The 24560-nt window shown below is 38.4% G+C and overlaps 1 protein-coding gene across 1 annotated transcript; it reads left to right on the top strand.

Annotated features, from left to right (window-relative positions):
- The first annotated feature begins 17288 nt into the window (after positions 1-17288).
- On the top strand, positions 17289-17909 carry LOC149681315 (mitochondrial nicotinamide adenine dinucleotide transporter SLC25A51-like). Its single transcript, XM_089834514.1, has one exon. It carries the CDS (start codon positions 17289-17291, stop codon positions 17907-17909), a length of 621 nt encoding a protein of 206 aa, XP_089690640.1.
- The last annotated feature ends 6651 nt before the right edge of the window (positions 17910-24560 follow it).

Here is a 24560-nt window from a genome sequence, read left to right as displayed (position 1 = left end):
ATAATAACAAGGTTATATTATATTAAAAAGGATTCAAGCTTCTAGGGTTGATTGTTTTTTTTAAGAAAATTATTTTCCAAAGTCAAATCATGGATTCAGTGCTAATTGAATATTTTCGGATCTACTAATCCCAAGGTCTTGAAACTTGAATGAGGGGTGTAACAATCTGGTCTATTAAATAAATAAGAATCAATTTCTTAAAGTGGATACGGTTTTTTTAATAAACATTAATTTTCAATGTCAAAATTTTAAATTCAGTACTTACATCCGTTTTCCAAGGTAAAAGAAACCGAACCCCATCCTCCTCGTCCAAAAACATGGCTTTTAGAGAGAAATAGATTAAAAAACCTAGACCTTTTGAACCAATTTTCTAAGAGTTGTAAACGTCCAGAGGGCCAGATGTCTCGAAAGCCTTTTTGGTGATGCCCTGACTACATTGCAAGCCATTCTGTCCATAATCAAACTATTTCATCAACACCAGAGCAGTTGAATTACTCAGAAAATGAAGTCTTTCATTGAGAACGTTAAGCACTAGCGAAATAGGTATCAGTAATTGCTAATGATACTGATAAAACAGTAATACTAATGTAAAGTCTACCACACAAGAAGCTTCTAATTGTCATCGACCAAGCCGAGGACGGCTTCGAGGAAGCATTTCTATTCTTGGCTGTCCTTGACAACTAATTATAATTTCCCGACTAAATCTTTGTGCTTTTATCAACAGAAACTATTATTGTGATACTTTTCCCCAACGTTCAGTTAGTTTCTTAATCCCCAGAACAGGTGTGTTTTAGGCTTTTGGGACTACAGTTTTGTTTAATTATAAGATATTTAGTGTCATGTGTAAGCAATACGTTTGTTATCGGAAAGGGGGTGAAAGTACTAAAATTATCATTTTGACAAAGCTAATTCATTTTGAACATTTTTAACCATTTTTAGAAATAATAGATTGTAACAAACGTCTCATTAAAATATCAGGTCAAAAGAATCAATGGGACAGAAGATCTGACCGAAAGCTCTACCTCCTCTCATTGAACTTAATGTTAATTTTGATTTCCTTCGAACTTTCCGCCGGTAATCCAAAAATTCGCACTTTTTGGCCTATTGAACGAGTTCTATGGCGCGATTAGTCTGAGTAGTCGAGCGCGTGATGAAGTGGGCTATGTGAAAACGAACGTGGACCATCATATGACTAGAAAAGCTATTCTCATTTTTCGTTTCCATTAACATCATATCCGGTTACAAGGATGTAAATAACGTCTTTCTCGAACGTCAGTATTAAATCCAAAGGCACTATTGCAGATCCAAGCTATAGACAATAAGAGGAAACATGATTTGATGGGTTTCCCATTTCCTTTACCAAAAACTTAAATTTTTTCGTCAATTTAGGCCTATTGCCTCTATTCGGACTAAAGATGCTCTAGTATAGCTAGATGGGAGTGAAAATTTTCTTTACCTTATATCTCACCTATTGTCGCTACTTGGACTACGAGTTCTTTTCGTTTTATGATTTAATATTCACGACGTACCCGCGCAAAAATCCGTACAAAGCCGTAAACAGATGACACGATAGAAGCCATTGTGTACATATTAGTGTGCAAGTGGAATAAACGATATCCAGTAGATAATTGAGTCCTGAATCTGAGGTTGGAGGCACCATAGAAAATAATGCGTTCCTCATTTACTTTCCCAAAAAAATAATACCTTTGAAAGCATTTTTGGCCTATTGACGCTACTCGGTCTACATATACTCTAATCTATACAACAATGAATCTATTACTAAAAAATGTTCTTGAAAGGGCTGCGTTTTTTAACACCATACCCATAAAGGGTATAAAGCTGAATGCGAGGGGTATTTGGTATCATTCTGGAAATATCTTATTAGGAGTGAACATTTAAAAATGGTTAAAGTTTCCATCAACTTCATTGAAGGAATTACGCGTGGCCGTCAAGGGGGAAGGCGAGGAGGAAGGCGTGGTGGTGGTGGAAATCGTAGGCATGGCACACGACTGTGCTACGCTTGTAGGCAGTTTGGCCATAAGGCTGCCAACTGTCCGCTGTTAAGAGGTAACGACTATTGTTTTTATAGATTTTATTAGCGATAGGTTAGTGTAATATGGGAAAACTAATAATATTTTTAATCATTAATATATGTTCAATAGATATACAACAGCAAGCGCCCACTCAGCCAGCGCCCACCCAGTTAGCGCCCACCCAGTCAGCGCCCACTCAACCTGCGCCCACTCAGCCAGTGGTCACTCAGCCAGCAGGCACCCAGCCATCGCCCACCCAGTCAGCGCTCTCACTGCCTGGTTTTCACAAGGCAAAATAATTACTGGTAATTGGTTATGAACAATGTTTGAACCTATTGGAATAGGTTAATGGTGAATAATTAAGTTTTTAAAATTCCTTTATCAGAGATAATGATTTTGCTTTATTTCTTTTTTTATATATATAGGTGAAACCGAATAAAACATTGAATTAATGCTGAACACGTTTTTGTAACCCATTATTTTGCAACTTTTGAGGTGTGAAAGGGGGGGGGTAGATAACACTCAGCATATCGGGGCATATAAGGGGAGGTAATCTAATTTTTCTAAGGCTCAAAAGGCTAATAACGTTATGTTCCCTTTACTGGCTTCTATACACCACCATCATCTGGTTTTTTGTCCATCCCACATGGACTGGCTTCTATCTCCATCATCATCGTTAAGGTTAAGACATACGCGGCGATCGGCTAGGGTTACGAGAAACGTCTGGCCTCCCAATGGTGGGGCTTCCACCAAAAGGTTCACGCAATTGCGCTGTTATTATTCATAGGTAAGATTTGAAACGTTTATATACTTCCGATTTGAGTAGGGCGAAACAACAGGCGTATCCTTCATTTCAAACGTCAATATTAGTCAAGTCTCCCAAGAGTATCTCGTTATTCTTTTTTAAAACTATGTAACGCTTATTTACATTTATTTTAGTATTTAAGATAATCTTGTTTCTCAACTAAAAATTAATACAGAAAGAGTTAAACAGCAGGTTATGTGATTGTCTGTGTGTGTCCGTCCGTAGTTACACTAGTGCACCGCGTTAGCAGTTCACCTTGTGTGAAGAAATCCAACAAAAATTTTAATTATTCCATTTTGCATAGTATAAAGTGAAAATGTGGAAATGTTTTTCGTAATTTCGATGCCTTAAGTAGTTTTGTAGCTATGAAGATCCGTTTCATTTTGATGTTCCAATAATATTTTTTGTATTATTATTTATTCAACAGAATTACAGTATATGCGCTATGCTTCGAATACTGCTTTAATAATTCGTAAATTTTTACTTAAAAAATGAGAAATATTTCAATATCTAGGTAAATAGTTTTGTAAGAAGTCTTCCTCTTGACTCGGAGAGGTAGTATTTTGGTTTTTCCAATTTGTTTACTATGGAAACGCAAGAACAAAAGAAAAACGAGAACAAAATGGTGTAAAACATGGTTGTTACAACGAAAGAGACATTATTACATTTATTGAACGATTTACGAAACGATCCCGATAAGTGGCGGTGTTATCTCCGAATGGACGAAACCACCAAAACCCAATAACTGCTTTTGGTGACACCTATTATAAAACGTCAAGATACTGCGAGGCGTCAAGCTATATCGCCGCATGAACGATTGAGCAGTACATTGCGCTTTCTAGCTACCGGGCGATCATACCGAGATTTACGATTTTCAACTGTCATGTCCCATCAATCTTTACCCGCAATTATCCCTGACAACTGTCGAGCCATCTATATGGTGTTGCGTAAGTAATACATGAAAGTAATACAAAGCTTTATGATTGTTGAACCAATATTTATTACATTCAATATACATAAATATACGTCTTGCGTATCTATTCACATGGGGTGGAAGTAGTTACATGTGAAGAAATGTTTTCATGAGAAGGCACATTATCGTCAGGGTTATTGACAGTTATCGTGGTTGTGGTATCGTTGGGTAATTCCTGAATATGCCAGTTGGGTAGTAGGGTGTTGATTATGGTAGGCTGTGGAGGGGTGGGTAATGGTAAAGCGTCGCTACTTGGAATGCTGATGAAACAACTTCGCGACAGAGTTCCTAATTCCCTTTCATACAATGCGTCGATAATGAGTTTTTCGACGTAAATACGCTGGACATTGGGCAAACGTCGCAACTTAGCAGTTACATTGCGCCCAAACGCGTCATGTTGGTCCTCATTTGTGATTTCGTTCAGCTTTTGCCCTACAGAAGCAATAACACTGTCGATCTCTAGCCCCCTTTTCTTATTATTAGGATGTCTCGGTGGAGCCGATGAGCTTTCACTACTTGGGGTAGGAGGGAACACGTCCTGGTCTAGAGCCGACTGATCAGTTAGAGAACTGCTGTTTGAACAATGTGATGGCGAGCGGTGCTCTTGGTCTTGAGAAGAGCTGACTGACTCGATGGAGTTGTCACCCTGAAATGATATTGTTATTTCGTAGGTGCCTACATCACAGGAAGAATGGAAAGAGGTAGCGCAGGACTTCAAAAGGAAGGGGAATTTTCCACATTGCCTGGGTGCTGTGGATGGCAAGCATGTCAAGATTATTCCGCCACCAAAAAGCGGGTCCTACTTTTATAATTATAAAGGCTTCATAGCATGGTGTTGATGGCAGTAGTGAATGCGAATTATGAGTTCACAATCGTCGAATTTGGTGTAAATGGACGAATCTCAGACGGAGGTGTCATTGAGCACACAATATTCCATCACAAATTGAACGATCATTCGTTGCGCGTTCCTGAACCGGAACAGCTACCTAATTCTAATACAGTCCTTCCTTACGCTTTCATAGGCGATGAAGCATTTGCGTTAACCTCTAATTTTTTAAAGCCCTTCAATCAAAGTAAAGGTCAGGGATGGTAAAAGGTCGGATAACAGGCCGAAAAGGTAACGGTAAAGAGTAGGCAAGGTTACCGTTTTTCTTGTTGGCTTAAGCCATCCCCAACACAAAAACGCATTGTGAGCCAAGTACACAGAACAAAAAGTGTTTAGAAACTAAACACTTGCCTAAACACGAAAATGCAACAAATATTTTATCAAGTTTAAAAACACTCATGTTTAAAAAAAAATGGTGTTTAGGTTTGCAACACCTTATGTTTAGGTTCAAAATGTGTTGATCGCTTGTCATATCTAGTATTTAAACATGTTTAAGGTGGTATATGTCATGTTATTGTGCTATAATGCTTAGTAACAAAACGTGTTTACACGATTATATGCCTAGTTGTATAACATGTTTTCAGGATTATATGTTTAGGTTTATAAGCAGGGTTGTTTGATTTAAATCATGATTTAAATCAAGCAATTTTTTTAAAAAAATCATTTGATTAAAATCACGAATATATTTTTATTTTTAAAAAATGTTTTATAAGATTCCAAGAAGTAGTTTAAGAAACTCGAGAAGAAACTTAACTAGAAAAGACCTAAAATTAAAAATAATCATGGTTTTGGTATATTTCAGTTTAAGTTTTTCCCAGAACTCCAGTTTGTCTTGCAGGAAAGGCTAGGAAATGAAATAGCGGTCAAACTAGTCTTTTTATACAAGCATTTGAATAGTAACAATATCCAATAGCTGCTTAAATGTCATGATTATTTTGCTTTTGATTAATTTTGACTCAAAAGTTTTCATGTTGGTAATTTACTATCTAGTAGTTCAATAAAAATCAAAAAAATCAAATAAATCAATTAAAATGAAAAAAATCCGATTTAAATCAAAAAAATCGATTTTTTGATTTTTTTTGAAAAAATACATAGGTTGAAATAATTGCTGCGAAATAAGATACATTGTTTTCAGAAAAACCCGTGCCGCTCCTCGTGGGAAAACACAATATCCGTTGAACTTCAACTTAGCTTAATTTAAACACTTTAGTAACATTGTGCCGAGTCCCATTCAACCGAACCAACCCCATTCGACTGAAAAACTCTCACTTCGGAGGATTTACGATGCTGTAAAATGGGACAATCCGATTGCACCGAAAAACCCTCACTTCGGGTTTTCCCGATGGAATTTAAATTAAATTAACTTAAAACAATTTACGGCCTACGTAAAATGAACACTAGATCCAAACATTTTCTAAATTATTATTTTAGAACTAAGGATTATAAGAACGAAATAGTAATAAATCAGCAATATATGAAATAATAAAATAAGTTGCTAATATTGCTTTATTTTTTTATGTTATATTCATTAGGAAAATATTTTAAGCCAGCCGTTTTACTGTACTTGAAGTGTATAACCAACCCAAAGAGGAAGAGACGTCCTAAACAAACCAAACCTAACCGAACAGTAACTTTTGGAAAAGGCATATTATTTGAGAAGTCAATGAAGATAAACATCAATATTTTGAAAAAGGCTTAACAATGTTAAATGATTTATAAAATATTACGAATCTAACCTGGTTTGGAACAAAAAGGTTTTATTGGACGAACGTGTTTTTGATAAATGCTTAACCCAAGTCCAATTTTCACTTTTTCTGTATACTATTATATTATATTTAGAACACACGGTGTTGAAAACTTCCCGAGGTCGTTTTTATTATCATCTTGTTGCATAGTTGTCAAATAGTGGCACTTCCAAGGCAGTTCGAATGTATTGAAAACGCTAGGACTTTTGAGGTCTCTTAAGTCGACAAATAGCGCCGTTTGAATTGTAAATATCAAACCCGCGGTTGGGCTAAATTCATTAGAAACTTCGGCGGAATTCTGTCTAATGGAATTCTGCGCAAAGGGAATATACCTATTTAAACAAATCTAGCCGACCTGTTGGAAATGTTGTTCTATTATAAAAGCCAAGAAGGCTTATTTATTCTTCATGTCGAACCATCACTTTAAACATATATTTTGCTCAAAATTTGAGTAATGGAAGTCATTTTCTCAATAGAAAATGAACGTCATTGTGGCTTACGTTATTAATATAGCCACAAGGTGTTAGATTATTCACCTTGTGGTAAAATATACCTCCACTTTTTAGTTGTTTTTCTAAAATATTATAATTCTTCTTAAAATAAAGATTTAAAAAACTTTAAGCTATATACCAACGTATTAAAAACATGTTACGTTAAATAACACCTGGTAAGCGTTGATGTTTAGCTTAGTGTTAAGATTATTCTGTGTTTACCTCTTAAACGTGATAAAAAAGAAGTGTTTCTATTTGCAACACATTTTAAGGACCCTTATAGAGAAACAAAGATGTAATTAGACATCAACATTGAAGCAATAAACATTACCTCAGCACCAATGTTTAACTTTATAACATGTACAGATGTTGCAAACCTAAACACTTTTTTCTGTGCACTTCTCTATAATACTCTTGTTGGGGTAATCACACGCTAATGATAATTTTGATAACGCATTCTGCGATCTTCTAAGATATGCTGTTTTCGCGTCTTCTGAAGCTGATGCATCTGGTTCTTTTTCTTTTCCATCCAGGAATCCCCATAAACCATAGTCTAATAATGCCATTCGCATATCGCGCTTCCAGGTCTCATAATTGCAATAATTTAATTTTCGAAATGATAGAGCATTGCCCTCGTTGTTAGTCTCTACGTAATCGGCCATTGTAATTATAAATATTCTCTACTGTAATTATAAATATTCTCTACTGTAATTATAAATATTCTCTACTGTAATTATAAATATTCTCTACTGTAATTATAAATATTCTCTACTGTAATTATAAATATTCTCTACTGTAATTATAAATATTCTCTACTGTAATTATAAATATTCTCTACTGTAATTATAAATATTCTCTACTGTAATTATAAATATTCTCTACTGTAATTATAAATATTCTCTACTGTAATTATAAATATTCTCTACTGTAATTATAAATATTCTCTACTGTAATTATAAATATTCTCTACTGTAATTATAAATATTCTCTACTGTAATTATAAATATTCTCTACTGTAATTATAAATATTCTCTACTGTAATTATAAATATTCTCTACTGTAATTATAAATATTCTCTACTGTAATTATAAATATTCTCTACTGTAATTATAAATATTCTCTACTGTAATTATAAATATTCTCTACTGTAATTATAAATATTCTCTACTGTAATTATAAATATTCTCTACTGTAATTATAAATATTCTCTACTGTAATTATAAATATTCTCTACTGTAATTATAAATATTCTCTACTGTAATTATAAATATTCTCTACTGTAATTATAAATATTCTCTACTTTACTTAATTTTCCAGCTTATCATGTCATATAATACTCTAATAATAATCTTTAAATGCTTATTTACTCCCTTCTTGTTTAACTTCCTTGTACTCCTTAACTTCTCAAATGGTTTTATGATTGGCTTACTTAATGGTCTTATTATTATTATTAAATTATGGTTCAAATGTTCCATTAAATGTTCATCAGTTCATACTGAGATCACCATTACTATTATACTTAAATTATAATTATTATCGCGTACTGTCCAGTCTTAGGTTTCTTCTTATTATGTGTAACTCACCGCCGTTGTTTGTACTGTTCTTGTCCTCTGTTGTATGGCTTCTTGTTTCTTAACTTTCTCTTCCTTGGTTGCTTGTTGTGAGCATGTTTTAACTTGTCCAAGACAGTTCCATTCCTCGATTAGCTGACACACTTGGTCTGGGTTTTCTAACCCTAACTTCCGCGTTGTACCGGATTGGCGCACTGATTTTGACTGCCCCGTTCGTCGCTAAGCCTAGGCTATATACGTTGACTCCGTCCGCGTAAACTGTTTATTACCGCGTCATTACCATAAATCACGTTAAATACTTGTTGAATACCGTTAAATACCGCGAACCACGCTCTGCTACCATGTTAAATTAATATTCAAGTAATGACGCCGGATTTTATAAAACCACATTAGTTTATTATTATTCAGTTTAAATTAAGTTAGTTCTAGTTCTTCATTTCGGTAAGGCACTCTTACTGTTATTACATACTGGTTATAATTATAAATAGTTGAATACGTCCTACTACAATACTAGGTCTACCTAGCGTTACACACGAGAGGCACATAATAATAAGGGAGACTCACTAGTAGAGAACCGATAGAGGAGTAAGTACATTATTACTAATTCAGTCTAATCCTAAACTCGGGTTAGGTGAAAAGGTTCTTTATCTATATCATGTGATTATAGCGAAGATAACTGTTCAGTTCAGTTCAGTTCCAACAATTAGTTTAGCAGAGCGTGGTTTCGATCCACGGACGTCTGGTTATGGGCTCCGCACGCTTCCACTGCGCCACTCTGCTTACATCACCGTTGTATGAAAAAACTAACTGATATCAAAATAGCAAGTTCTATTAAGCATTAGTTTAGCAGAGCGTGGTTATGGGCCCAGCACGCTTCCACTGCGCCACTCCGCTTACATCACCGTTGTATGAAAAAACTAACTGATATCAAAATAGCAAGTTCTTTTAAGCATTAGTTTAGCAGAGCGTGGTTTTGATCTACGGACCTCTGCGTTATGGGCACAGCGCGCTTCCACTGCGCCACTCTGCTTACATGATATTGTATGAACAAACTAACATATATCAAAATAGGAAGTTCTTTTAAGCATTAGTTTAGCAGAGCGTGGTTTCGATCTACGGACCTCTGCGTTATGGGCATAGCACGCTTCCACTGCTCCACTCTGCTTACATCACCGTTGTATGAACAAGCTAACTGATATCAAAATAGCAAGTTCTATTAAGCATTAGTTTAGCAGAGCGTGGTTTCGATCTACGGACCTCTGCGTTATGGGCATAGCACGCTTCCACTGCTCCACTCTGCTTACATCACCGTTGTATGAACCAGCTAACTGATATCAAAATAGCAAGTTCTATTAAGCATTAGTTAAGCACAGCGTGGTTTCTATCCACTAACGTCTGGTTATGGGCTCAGCGCGCTTCCACTGCGCCACTCTGCTTACATCCCCATTGTTTGAAAAAACTAACTGATATCAAAATAGCAAGTTCTATTAAGCATAAGTTTAGCAGAGCGTGGTTTCGATCCACGGACCTCTGGTTATGGGCCCAGCACGCTTCCACTGCGCCACTCTGCTTGCATCACCGTTGTATGAAAAATCTAACTGATATCAAAATAGCAAGTTCTTTTAAGCATTAGTTTAGCAGAGCGTGGTTTTGATCCTCGGACCTCTGGGTTATGGGCCCATCACTATTCCACTGCGCCACTCTGCTTACATCACTGCTGTATGAAAAAACTACACATTCGGATCACATCATATCTGCGATAAAAACGAGATTTTAGACATTTGAATCAGAACTTATCGTGCGAGAGGTTGTCTATGATTTATCAAAACACTGTAACTAGCCTCGACCAGGGATCCATGTAATTTTATTAGCAGGAATGGAAAACGGTTAGTCTAAACATGATCCTTCAATCTAGAAAGGCCAGAAACTGGCTGCTGCAACTGCTTACAACGTCTGTGCGCAGTTGCCCGCCAATTTCGCAGGGTACACGCACCGCGGTAACAAGTAAACAAACGTAACGCTTTTGGGAAGAGTACAAAACTTATGTTTTTACATTTTAATTTCTTTGCATCACTCTCACAATTGCCAAACGCACAAATCTTTAATTTTCCTATTTTTAATTACTTTATTAAACTCTACTTTTAAATTGATGCAAAAAAATTACATTTGTCCAAAGTCTTAGCGAAGTGAGACCAAGCGGCAATTTTACTAGTTTACATTGTACCGTCTTTCTCCAAGACCTTGTCGTCTGCTAGCTTTTTTTTCTTTATTATTTTGGGACACTTTAGCTAGAAAACTTTAGCATGGGATCCGCCATAAAGATTTTGGTCCATTATATAGAAGGTTCATGGTGTAAATTTCAGTCCGACTCATTGCCCAGTATAAATCCAATCCCTTCAACTCGTATTGAAAATTTTAAATTATCTAATTTTCTCACTTAAACTACGTTTTAATGACGTTGCTGACGGAGACGGCCAAAAATAGAGCGTTGCTTTTTACCTCTGTCTTAATGACCAGCCTCTTCTTTCATACCCCCCCCCCCGGCCCCGACTTGAGGAAAGGTGTTTGACGTGCGCAAAAAGTCCCCTGTACTCTATTCCTGCTTGTAAAATTACATGAATCTCTGTATCTCAGTCTTGGCTAAATTATTGAGGGTTTTAATGTGTACTGGAATGGTTGTACATGTAATCAGTTATTCCCAAGCCCGGGAAGGTTTCCTATCTCGAGGCGAAGGCATTTAGGCCCATATGCCTGACCTCCTTCTTCCTCAAAATCCTGGAGAAGCTGGTGGACAGGTACATTAGAGACGAGGTACTTTCGGTAACTCCTCTCTCTTCTTCACAATTTGCTTACCAAAAAGGTAAATCAACTGAGACGGCTCTTCACGGCCTTACGAATTGTCTGTATAGGGCATTCGAGTTTTAGGAATTTTCACTGGCCATTTTCCTCGATATCGAGAAGGCCTTTGATAAGGTCTCTAGCTTGGTTATTACTGAAGCTGTCAAGAGATTTGGCATCAGCGACACTCTTGGCCGCTGGATCAAGTCCATGCTGACCGACCGAGAGGTGACGGCGTCTCTCCTTGGGGACTCTCTAGGGGTGACTACCAGTGGAGTGCTCTCCCCACTGTTGTGGTGCCTGGTGGTGGACGAACTCTTGGAGAGGCTCAGGGGTTCTGGGGGCCGTCACTGTTTCGGGTATGCGGACGATGTGGCGATAGTCTTTACCGGGAAGTTCCCGGATACTGTCACCGCACTTATGAGATCTGCTCTCTCTAACGTGGAGCAATGGTGTCAGGCGGTCATTCTCACTGTTAATCCTAACAAAACTGTCCTTGTTCCATTTACGAGGAAGAATACTAAGGATCTGTTCAATGATATCTCTTTCTTTGGCCAGGTCCTGACAAAGTCCTCCGAGGTGAAATACCTGGGGGTGACCTTTGATTGCAGACTCACATGTAAGCCGCATCTTGATCGGTGTATTAAGAAGGCCAAAATGCTCTTCTGGAGGACCAGGAGCTCTGTCGGCCAGACTTGGGGCCTCAACCCCAAGGCTGTACACTGGCTCTATACTGGGATCATCAGACCCATATTATCCTACGGGGCACTTGTCTGGTGGACAAGGGTCCGGCTTAAAACGGTGCAGGCTGCCCTGCGCAAGCTTCAAAGGCTTGCCTGCATCGGTGTTACGGGGGCCATGAGATCAACCCCAACTACTTCCCTGGAGGTGCTCCTTGACATGCTTCCTCTTCATCTTTTTATTGAGGAGGAGGCTATCATGGGGGCCTACAGGCTCCACATTAATGGCTGTTGGGTCCCAAGACTCTGGGATTACAGTCATACGAAGCTCTTCCGGGAGTACGCCGCACTCGAGCCGTCGCTTACGATGTGCTCTGACAAAACCGTTACCAGTTTTGACTTCACTAAGCCATTCAGCATCCACTTTCCCAGTCGGGCCGAGTGGACTAACCTGCTGCCTCTTGGCACTGGAGGTGAAACTCTTTGGTTCACCGATGGTTCTAAGACTGACTCCGGCGCTGGCGCCGGCTATTACTGCCAAACCACAAGGGTCGGTTTTTCTGCGTGCCTGGGCACCTTTGCTAGTGTGTTCCAGGCGGAAATTGCCGCGATCTGTTATTGCGCAGATTACTGTATTAACAAAGGGTATACCGGACGGACTGTGAGAATTTACTCTGACAGTCAGGCCGCCTTGAATGCGCTGAACCAGTGTGAGATTACCTCTCAACTGGTGCGCAGCTGCCTTGATCTGCTAGCGCGACTGGCGTCCTGCAACAGGGTTCTGTTGTATTGGGTGCCAGGGCATAGCGGGTATTATGGCAATGAGCAAGCCGATAGTTTTGCGAAAAGGGGCTCGGAGGCCAAGCTCTTGGGGCCGGAGCCGGCCGTCCCCATCCCCTACGGGCACGTCAAACGGAGTCTGCATGACAGGTTGACAATCATACAAAACCAGCTCTGGCATAACATGGAGGGCCAGAGACAGACAAAACAGTTAGTCAATGGTCCCTGCAGGTCTCGCACTAGACACCTAATTTCGCTCAGCAGATGGGATATTAGGCTGGCCACCGGTCTTCTGACCGGACACTGTCGGCTTAATAGACACCTCCATCTGATGGGTTTTGCTGACGACCCTCTCTGCAGGTCGTGCCGGGAGAAGGATGAAACATCCGCTCACGTACTTTACGAGTGCGACTGCTTCGCCTCGCTTAGACTAGAACATTTTGATTCACACACTTTGGAGCCCTCAAGGGCCTCCTCTATTACGGTGGAGCGAATTCTTCGCTACGCTGTAGCTACGGGCCTATTTAAGGCCTGAATACGAGGATGCACAATATGCCTTGGGCATCGGTGCTAGGGCGCGTACCCTCCTCAACAACAATAATCAGTGTATAAAGTTAAACACGGATATCTGTAAAATTAAAAAGATATCCGAACAGATATAAGATTAGAAATCGTTCAGATAGCGCTAGGTCGGATGAAAATTATCACCTTATCGGATCAGATTTAATAAAGGAAAGTAAATACGACGTTCAATGAACTGTTGACGATTTCGCGGGAAAGATATCGCAATCAGATGTCATAAAAGAAGAAACAGTTCATAATTTTAAGCACTAGGCTTATGTAATGCCCCTGCCGCGTTTCCAGCGCATGATGAACGCTGTCTTGGGACCACTAAGACTTACGATTGCTTTAGCCTACATGGATGATGTGTTGGTACCTTCCGCCACGATCGAAGAAGGATTTGACCACCTAAGGCAAATTTTGGTAGTTTTCCGGAAGGCGAATTTGACACTCAATCTTAAGAAATGCTTCTTCTTCCATGGCGAGATTGATTACTTGGGCTATGAAATCAGCGAACGAGGAATCAGGCCGGGCCAAAGGAAGATATCTTGCGTGAAGAATTACCCGAAACCCGGTGACATCCATGAGCTACGACGGTTTCTGGGTCTTTGCAGTTACTTCCGTAGGTTCATAAAGGATTTTGCTGTCAAAGCGTCACCACTGTCATATCTCCTACGTTAGGAAGCGACATGGGCATGGACTGAAAGTCAAGAACACACATTTAACACGTTGAAGGACGAGCTCACGAGGAGACCCGTGTTGGGTCTTTTCAGTCATGAAGCTCGAACAGAGGTCCATACGGATGCCAGCAAGATCGGAATAGGAGGGATCGTGCTACAGGAGGGGACTGACGGGATTTACCACCCTATTTATTATGCCAGCCGGGCAAATACCAAAGACGAGCAACATTACCACTCCTATGAACTAGAAACACTGGCGATTGTATGGACGCTGGAAAGATTCCGAACCTTTTTGATAGGGAGGGAATTCAAAGTCATCACGGACTGTAACTCCGTCAGATGTACAAGGGCGAAGAAGGACCTGGTCCCAAGAATCGGAAGGTGGTGGCTAAAATTTCAAGATTATACATTTTAAGCAATCCATCGGCCAGGAAGTCGATGCTTTTAGTTTCCCAAAAAGACCGGGTTTCAAATGTGAGATATTCCCACTTTCCCACAAAGACCGGGTTTCAAATCTTTCATATTCCCAGTCTCCCAAAAAGACAGGGTTTCAATCTTTCATATTCCCAGTCTCCCAAAAAGACCGGGTTTCAAATCTTTCATATTCCCAAAAAGACCGGGTTTCAAATCTTTCATATTCCTAGTCTCCCAAAAAGACCTGGTTTCAAATCTTTCATATTCCATGTCTCCAAAAAGACCCGGTTTCAAATCTTTCATATTCCCAGTCTCCCAAAAAGACCACAAATCTTTCATATTCCCAATCTCCACAAAAAGACCGGGTTTCAAATCTTTCATAAATCCAGTCTCACAAAAAGACCAGGTTTCAAATCTTTCATATTCCCAGTCTCCCAAAAAGACCCGGTTTCAAATCTTTCATATTCCCAGTCTCCCAAAAAGACCCGGTTTCAAATCTTTCATATTCCCAGCCTCCCAAAAAGACCCGGTTTCAAATCTTTCAAATTCCCAGTCTCCCAAAAAGACCGGGTTTCAAATCTTTCATATTACCAGTCTCCCAAAAAGACCAGGTTTCAAATCTTTCATATTCCTAGTCTCCCAAAAAGACCGGGTTTCAAATCTTTCATATTCCATGTCTCCCAAAAAGGCCCGGTTTCAAATCTTTCATATTCTCAGTTTCCCAAAAAGACCGGGTTTCATTTCCCAGTCTCCCAAAAAGACCGGGTTTCAATTCTTCCATATTCCCAGTCTCACAAAAAGACCCGGTTTCAAATCTTTCATATTCCCAGTCTCCCAAAAATACCCGGTTTCAAATCTTTCATATTCCATATCTCCCAAAATTACCGGGTTTCAAATCCCTGATATCTCAAATCGCAGTTAGACGCGCATTGTTGGAACAAAGCACTTCACAAATTGAATTAGCCGCGCATTTTAGCCAGTTGCGCCTCACTGACCCTATTGTTTCGAGCATCTCACCACCAACAATGTCCACTCCTCCCGTTTCTGTAACTCAAACTGGTTATCCGTTTTCTAATATTAATTCTAGAGCCCCGCAAATTAGGTTTAAACCCCTATTCTCTTGCGCCTTCACAACCAAGGCTTACCACTAATACGCATGCCAATGTTAGTGTCCTAGCTCTTATGTGAACGTTAGTACTACGCCTATAACCAGTACTACTTAAGTGGTAGGACAACAACCTGTGGTTACCACAAGTATTTATCCTTCCACAATTCGATTTGGTAAAATATCACCAATTTGGAACATTTTATCAGTGTAAGGCCACCAACAACTTCTGGTCCTTCACATTTTCTTCCTCAAGGAACTTTACCAGTAATAAGTCGGGGTTCTGTAGCTTTGTTAAACGCTAAGCTTACTGAATTAACAGAGCTAGTGTCTACTAATGTAGCTTCCAGTATCACGAACAAATTGAATGCTACTATAGCTTTAAACATGTCACAAGGTGCTAAGGTATTAAATCCGGATTTTCGATTTAGTGGTAATTTTGCAGAAGCGGCCAACTTCCTGTATCAGTTAGACGGGTTTCAATTGCTACATTCCTTCCAGAAGTGATAATTCTCGAAGTATGACCGCAACTACTCAGGATACCCAAGCCACGTCTAGTTCTAGTAGCTCTACTAAGCTAGTTTGCCATCCTGTAAGTGTTTCTTTTATTTGGTACGGACATTCCCTAGTGGCGCTTCCCATAATTTACTTCACTCTACATATGTAAATAGTCATTATCATAAATTATTATTACTAACACCAAAATTATTATTGTGTATAAAAACCACTACCCTAACAAACCTGGATAATAAAGAGATCACTATATGCATATGCAACCTAAATTTTGGTCTCCATTATTTCTTGACCTGGTAACCACAGCTTTTTAAGCCAATCAGTTATAGGGGATAAATAATTGGCAAGCTTGCCAGGAACCGAATATTTCGAGTGTTAGGTTAGATTAAATTAATTTAATATATTGCATAGTCTAGGCTTAGAGCCGAAGTCTTTAGGATCGGACTTTTAGGCTTATCGGTTAGTGCTGACTTTTTCCCCTCCGATAAACCAGTTTGAACCTGTTTTACAATGTGGCGCAATCGAAACAATGCACCCCTTGAGACGGACAGCGACCCGGACGCTTCCCCCGTGTTGGCTGCGGGAGCTTGTCGCTCAAATAGGTTATCCAATCAGAGAGCCGCTAGCGCTGGATAACGTTCAAACGGTAAATCTCTGCAGCCTGCGTCCACGAGTCGCGTGATCTAGGGGGCTATCCTTCCGGCGAAAGGAAATAAGGTGGATTCGAAATTTTTGAGAGAGGGGACTCGCTCTGTAGACTGACTCTTTAAACTCTAAGCCTTGGCTGCTTTGGCGGGTACCGCGGGTCTTAAGTTAAAAATAATCACTTACTGGGTGAACTTGAACTTCAACCTTGAGAATATATTTTAGTTGTGCCTTCTCAGTAAGTTGGGGAGATTATAAATATTTACAATATCCATTGATTGAATTATTCTTTGCTAAATTGTAGACATCCATGGAGCAAAAATATACCAATGAATTTGACCGTCCGAGGAAGCCAAGAGATCAGACAATTGCTGAATTCCTTTGTGGCGGGGGCTCGGGCTTCATAAACATTGCCGTAACTTTCTCTATCGACAAAATAATGTTCAGGCAAATGTTACACGGCATAGACATGCAATACGCTTTTAACCAGATACGTAAAGAAGGTATACAAAACCTTTACAGAGGGTGTCTACCACCCTTAATCTAAAAACCTGTTTCAATGTCTATTATGTTTGGGACTTATTACGAATATGGGCGGTCTCTAAAACACCATTTTCCCAATATACCACCTCCGGTGTCATTAACTGCGGCAGCTTTAATAGCAGGGTCAGCAGAAGCCATCTTAAGTACTTTAGAACGAGTTCAAACCCTGTTACAAGACCAAAAATATCACAGTCGATTCAAGAACACGTTTCACGCATTCCAGGAACCTAGATTTTATGGTTTTAAAGAATACTATCGAGGGTTGACTCCAATTTTAATGCGAAATGGGCCGAGCAACGTCATGTTCCTCGATTTAAAATCCTCAATAAAAGATGTCTTTCCTGAAAGAGAAACGTGGCTAGCTAACTTATTTGAACATTTTATTAGTGGGGCGCTAATTTGGGCCTTCATTGGCATATTTTTTTACCCTATCAACGTTATTAAAATCAAAATGGAAGTGTCCTGCGGAACGGAATTCATTTCATTCCGACAAGCGTGCAAATTGACTTACATAGAGAGGGATAGGATTATAAAGAAAATGTTTTACGGTGTGCATGTAATTTATACAAGAGCCTTGCTTTCATGGGGTATTACGAACGCCTCTTATGAACTATTTAAGAAAGCGTTACTCGATGCACCTAGCTAAGGTTATTAATTACAAATAATCTTAATGTGGTACTTTAAATTTATAATAGACCATTTTAAAACAAACATTTTATAAAATATTATTAATTTCTGAAAAGTTCAGTAGTAAACTTTGAGAACTATGTACTTTCGTCTTATCAAGTTTAAATTTGACATCTGATGCTATTTTATAGTTGATTGTCAAAGTTTCAAAAATGTGTTAGTGGATTCCATTTTAGGATTGTGAACTTATGCCCAGGATGTCGTAGAATTTCCTACGTTAATATAAAAACTACTCAGGGACACCCAAGAATTTCCATTGCGACATTCAATCATTAGACATTTCAATTAAAAGGGTTTTAGAAAGACTTTGTTCATGTTCTTAGGTGGAGTTATTAAAGTGATAGTGAAATGGCCAGTCAACAATATTTTAATGAATTATGATAAAACAAGATTCAAATAATGAAATTAACTTGCCAAAAACTTTCCGTTAATTCTATACATAGTTAACAGACTAGGAGGATTCATACCATTCACACAGGGAGGCCAGGCTTCATGTGTTACACAATGAGGCCTGACTCACTGGTGGAGTCAAAAGCCAGGCCTCCTTTTGTAAATAGTATGAATCTTCTTATTCTGTAAACTATGTATATATATAATTTTCTAAGCATCAAAATTGACGGAATGTATTTGGTGAACTTGTTAACGGGTTTAGTGTTATTTTATAAATCTAAAACCATCGAAAAATGGTTGTCAAACCAATTCATTCTCTCTTTAATAATAAGTTTACTTATTATTAATAACATTCAAATATTTTTATAGAGTAAAATCAATTGTTCTCATTGTTTACTATCATTTTAAGTCTTCAAAATCTGTTTTGCTCAACTTTTGCTTCACTTCTGTGAAACGAAATTGAGGCTCGCAATACCACTAAAAATATAAAAAGTCATAAATTTCTTAAGAGAGAAAAAAAGAGAGTAAATGATTGAATAATAATGAAGATTGAGAATATTTAAAATGGTCTACTATTCTAAATTACTTGGAAATAAAATAATTCAAAATATGAAATTGAAACTGTTACAATATTAAAGCTATAGATTGGTAGTTTATATTTGTGTCATATAAATATCCTCCATTCATACTACTAAGAGAAAACGTATATGATTAATTTAACCTGACCTAATTTGATTAGTTAATTACCGTAATGGCTTGTCGTCAAACTGCAAACCTTCGCGAATGTGGCAAAAATTTTAAACGTCATTAAATTTATATAAATTCAACTTTAGAAAGCTTAGTGTGTATGACCAAAAGTTTATTTTGGTACGACTATTTACTGTGAATGGTAATAACGATAATATATAAATACAATTTGTGAGATATGTATTTTAGTTGAATTTTTATTATTTTATTACTGTTGATGTACATCTTTCTCCTGGGCGCGACGGAGAATACCCCAATGGTGGTCCCATCTGTGTGCTAGTTTCATTGTATGAAAATTCCGAAATTGTCTACTCAGAAGACGTTTTGGTTCCGTTTGATTGTTAAAGAGTGTTTTAATATAGTCTTATTCTTGTTTAAATATCGCGACTAGCGCCACAGCCTACTTTATATTCTAATATCATTTTATGGCACCGCTATAAAAAATAACGATAAGATAAGATAGGGTCACGTTATGTTAAACATAGCAATAAATACTGGAAGCAGGAGTAAGAGAGGGGAGTTCTTGTATGATTAACAGCGCGGAGTAGTACCTAAAGTTGTGAACCTATTTTTAATAGATTATACCAGTTTGTTTTAACCCACGTCTCGGTTATTTCATTCAACCCAACGGGCACGAATTATAAGTCGGGTAGCGCTAATACTTCAGAAGTGGGATAAGCCAACAACGTTACTACGAAACTCACAACGATCACGTGTTTCTGCCGCCAACGCAACAATTGGAATTACATGGACGGCTGCACCTAACTTCAACGTACACTATCCGAAGTCATCGAATTCAACGAAAGACCAACGTATCATCTAGCACACTCAACGGAAAGCGGGTAGCTATGAGGAGGGTTACAAGTTGAAAACGTTAATTTAATGCAACCGGAATCAAATATCCAACGAAGAAGCGATAGGATTTCAAAGCTGCACGAAGCAGGCATCTGTCCCAAGTATTACGAAACCAGAGTCAGAACTGGTTCTCAAGGCAGACACACCCCGAAGACCAATCTTTCACCCACACGAGCAATGGATGGGAAAACGGATCCAGTGAACGATGACCTTAGAGAAGATGCGAGTAAATACCTTTTCTCGCAGGACGAGACACGTAGAAAGGAATTAGCTCACAGTAACTACCTGTTGGGCTTTGCAAATAACCCTATGTATCGACCTGGAGACAGGGAGGTCATCGACCAGGGGGACAGCGATAAAGACGATGAACGTGGCCGGCAAGGATCGGTGTCCATATCTGACTTCGAGCGTTTAATGAAGTCGACTATCTCGGTGGCAGGGCAGCAAGCTGTCGCAGTAACAAGGGATATGACGGTCAACGCACAACCGGCCCAAAATGGACCTACACAGTCTGTTCCAAGCGACCAACGCCATTGGGGAGAGGCCAGCAAGTTAATACCTGCCTTTGATCCAAAGAACTCGACACATCAGACCATCAAAACATGGATCCAGAAGGTTGATGACGTTGCAGCTGCCTATGGATGGTCGGATAGGGTAATCGTGTTCCATGCCTTACCGAAGTTAGAAGAGTCAGCCAAAGTCTGGTACGAGGGTCAGTTGACAATCAATTACAACTGGCAAGAGTGGAAGGATCTCCTGAGACAATGGTTTCCGGCTCCTTAGGGCTCTCAGCGGCTGTACCGCGAGATGGAGCAACGGAAAAAGAAGGCTGGCGAATCCATAGAAAGCTACTATCACGACATGGTCTCGAAAGCTCGGAGAGGTGGATTGACCGAGGACGCAATGGTAGAATATCTCATCACGGGACTAAATGACAAGCCCCTAATAACAGCCTTGAGCACGAGGGAGTACAGTAACCCCCAGGAGCTGTTGAAATGTCTCAAACAATTGGAGGCGAGGCTAATTATGACGAAGGAAACGCAAGACGTCTCTATGCAAAGGAACCATACAGGACTGATTACTTAAATTTCATTCTGATAATCAATATATTAACTATAAAATTTTAATATACATTAAATTTAAAAGTGTTTGTTTAAACAACCCCACTTTTCTGTTGAAATGACAGTGAAGGTCCCCACTTGTAAATTTATCGAGTGTGAAAAATGAGATTGAAATACCTGATGGAACCATATAGGCTTTGACACTAACTCAAAATCTAATAATTTATACACAAATGTCCCCAGATATAAGGTTGGAAGACGGTTTAGGTTCCCACTTGTAAACCTGAAATTAGCTCAAAACTTAAGTGTTAAGCTAGAAATATGACTGATTACTTAAATTTCATTCTGATAATCAATATATTAACTATAAAACATTAATATACATGAAATTTGAAAGTGTTTGTTTAAACAACCCCACTTTTCTGTTGAAATGACAGTGAAGGTCCCCACTTGTAAATTTATCGAGTGTGAAGAATGAAATTGAAATACCTGATGGAACCATATAGGCTTTGACACTAACTCAAAATCTAATAATTTATACACAAATGTCCCCAGATATAAGGTTGGAAGACGGTTTAGGTTCCCACTTGTAAACCTGAAATCAGCTCAAAACTTAAGTGTGAAGCCTTTAAGAGGTCCGATTACCTAAATTTCATTATAATAATTAATATTTAAACTATAAAATTAAAATATACATAAAATTATATAATGTGTGTTTAAAAGACCCCACTTGTCTGTTGAAATGACAGTGAGGGTCCCCACTTGTAAATTTATCGAGTGTGAAAAATGAAATTGAAACACCTGATGGAACCATATAGGCTTTGACACTAACTCAAAATCTAATAATTTGTACACAAATGTCCCCAGATATAAGGTAGGAAGATGGTTAAGGTCCCCACTTGTAAACCTGAAATCAGCTCAAAACTTAAGTGTGAAGCCTTTAAGAGGTCCGATTACCTAAATTTCATTATAATAATCAATATTTAAACTATAAAATAAAAATATACATGAAATTAGAAAAAGTGTGTTTAAAAGACCCCACTTGTCTGTTGAAATGACAGTGAAGGTCCCCACTTGTAAATTTATCGAGTGTGAAAAATGAGATTGAAATACCTTATGGAACCATATAGGCTTTGACACTAACTCAAAATCTAATAATTTATACACAAATGTCCCCAGATATAAGGTTGGAAGAAGATTTAGGTCCCCACTTGTAAACCTGAAATTAGCTCAAAACTTAAGTGTTAAGCCTTTAAAAGGTCCGATTACCTAAATTTCATTATAATAATCAATATTTAAACTAAAAAATTAAAATATACATGAAATTAGAAAATGTGTGTTTAAAAGACCCCACTTGTCTATTGAAATGACAGTTAAGGTCCCCACTTGTAAATTTATCGAGTGTGAAAAATGAAATTGAAATACCTGATGGAACTATATAGGCTTTGACACTAACTCAAAATCTAATAATTTATACACAAATGTCCCCAGATATAAGGTTGGAAGACGGTTTAGGTCCTCACTTGTAAACCTGAAATCAGCTCAAAACTTAAGTGTTAAGCCTTTAAGAGGTCCGATTACCTAAATTTCATTATAATAATCAATATTTAAACTATAAAATTAAAATATACATGAAATTAGAAAATGTGTGTTTAAAAGACCCCACTTGTCTGTTGAAATGACAGTGAAGGTCCCCACTTGTAAATTTATCGAGTGTGAAAAATGAAATTGAAATACCTGATGGAACCATATAGGCTTTGACACTAACTCAATATCTAATAATTTGTACACAAATGTCCCCAGATATAAGGTAGGAAGATGGTTTAGGTCCCCACTTGTAAACCTGAAATCAGCTCAAAACTTAAGTGTTAAGCCTTTAAGAGGTCCGATTACCTAAATTTCATTATAATAATCAATATTTAAACTATAAAATTAAAATATACATGAAATTAGAAAAAGTGTGTTTAAAAGACCCCACTTGTCTGTTGAAATGACAGTGAAGGTCCCCACTTGTAAATTTATCGAGTGTGAAAAATGAGATTGAAATACCTGATGGAACCATATAGGCTTTGACACTAACTCAAAATCTAATAATTTATACACAAATGTCCCCAGATATAAGGTTGGAAGACGGTTTAGGTCCCCACTTGTAAACCTGAAATTAGCTTAAACTTAAGTGTTAAGTCTTTAAAAGGTCCGATTACCTAAATTTCATTCTGATAATCAATATTTTAAAGGAATAGCGACTTGATTTAAAAATTATCTCAAATCTAAAGAAAACCTTACTTTTTTGAGAGTTTAAACTCTTCTGATTCCAAAAATATGCTTGATTAATATTTAAATATGAAGGAAAACACAGAAAAAACACTTTGAAAACTTGAAATTTGGGGGGCAAAAGCAAATTTGCGGAGAAGATTTTTGGCGGGTTTTCTCCTTGCTACGTCACTCACGGCATCTCGCGGAAAAGCCAAGCGTGCGCGCCCGAGACTCCCGAGTCTACTAATGCCGCGCGAATCTGAATAAAATAGGCTTAACGCGGCGCTGAGACACTTATAGGCGTCACGTGAGCGACATCTAGAGTGAAAGTTTCTCCTTACTACGTCATTAAGCGAAACAAAATTTTAACTAGGCCTTTTCCAAACACTAAACTTTGATTGCAATTTTACAAATTTCTACGAAACCAAATACAAAAGTAAACATATCATAATAAACTAGATTTTTCAAGGATTTTTTTAGCATTTTAAGTTTGTGGGTGACGAAAATTATGTCACTAACACTTTAACTATAAAATTGAAATATACATGAAATTAGAAAATGTGTGTTTAAAAGACCCCACTTGTCAGTTGAAATGACAGTTAAGGTCCCCACTTGTAAATTTATCGAGTGTGAAAAATGAAGGCTATGGAGCGGGTTCAACTGTACCTGTTGGGGTATTTAACGCTCAGCTAAAAGTTGACGAGGCCGACGCTACCGTTCAAGTCTACGTCGTGGAAGATTCTGCACAGGCTATTCCGTTATTGGTTGGACAACCGTTCACAGAGCAGCCACACATCACCACCGTCAAACGTAAAAACACCATGCGGCTTTTCAATGAAGCCCATTCACACAGCGAGGAGAATGGATGTTTGCAGAAGATCAATATCCCTCAGCTGTCTGAAGAGAAAACCAATCTATGGGCAAAAGAAGCAGTCGTAATTCCACCGAATCACATCGGATTTGTTGATGTGTACACGGGAGATTCGGAGAGCACGGGTCATGACTTACTTGTGGAAGCGCAATTCAGGTTCAAAGTTGGGCAAGAACACTGCATCCCGAGAAGTGTGGTGTCCGTTACCAAAGGCTGCACCACTCGGATACCAATTGAAAACTTGTCGATGAAGAAGCTGGTCATTGAAGCTGATAAGAAAGTTGGGAAAGCCGAAGAATATTACGAACAACAAGAAAGCGAGTGGACAAACACGGATATCTTCACGGTGGAGCCACTCTATAGCCCAATAGATCCTAGTCGGGTTAACGTAGGACCAGAAGTAACGCAGCAAAAGAAGAGCCAACTGGTC

The sequence above is a fragment of the Phalangium opilio genome, unplaced genomic scaffold, assembly GCF_054372755.1.
Source record: "Phalangium opilio isolate 3A_F unplaced genomic scaffold, DU_Popi_V2 ptg000039l_1, whole genome shotgun sequence".
NCBI lineage: Eukaryota > Metazoa > Arthropoda > Arachnida > Opiliones > Phalangiidae > Phalangium > Phalangium opilio.
The sequence above is the reverse complement of the archived record's forward strand: the minus strand, read 5'-3'. Positions and strand labels throughout refer to the sequence as shown.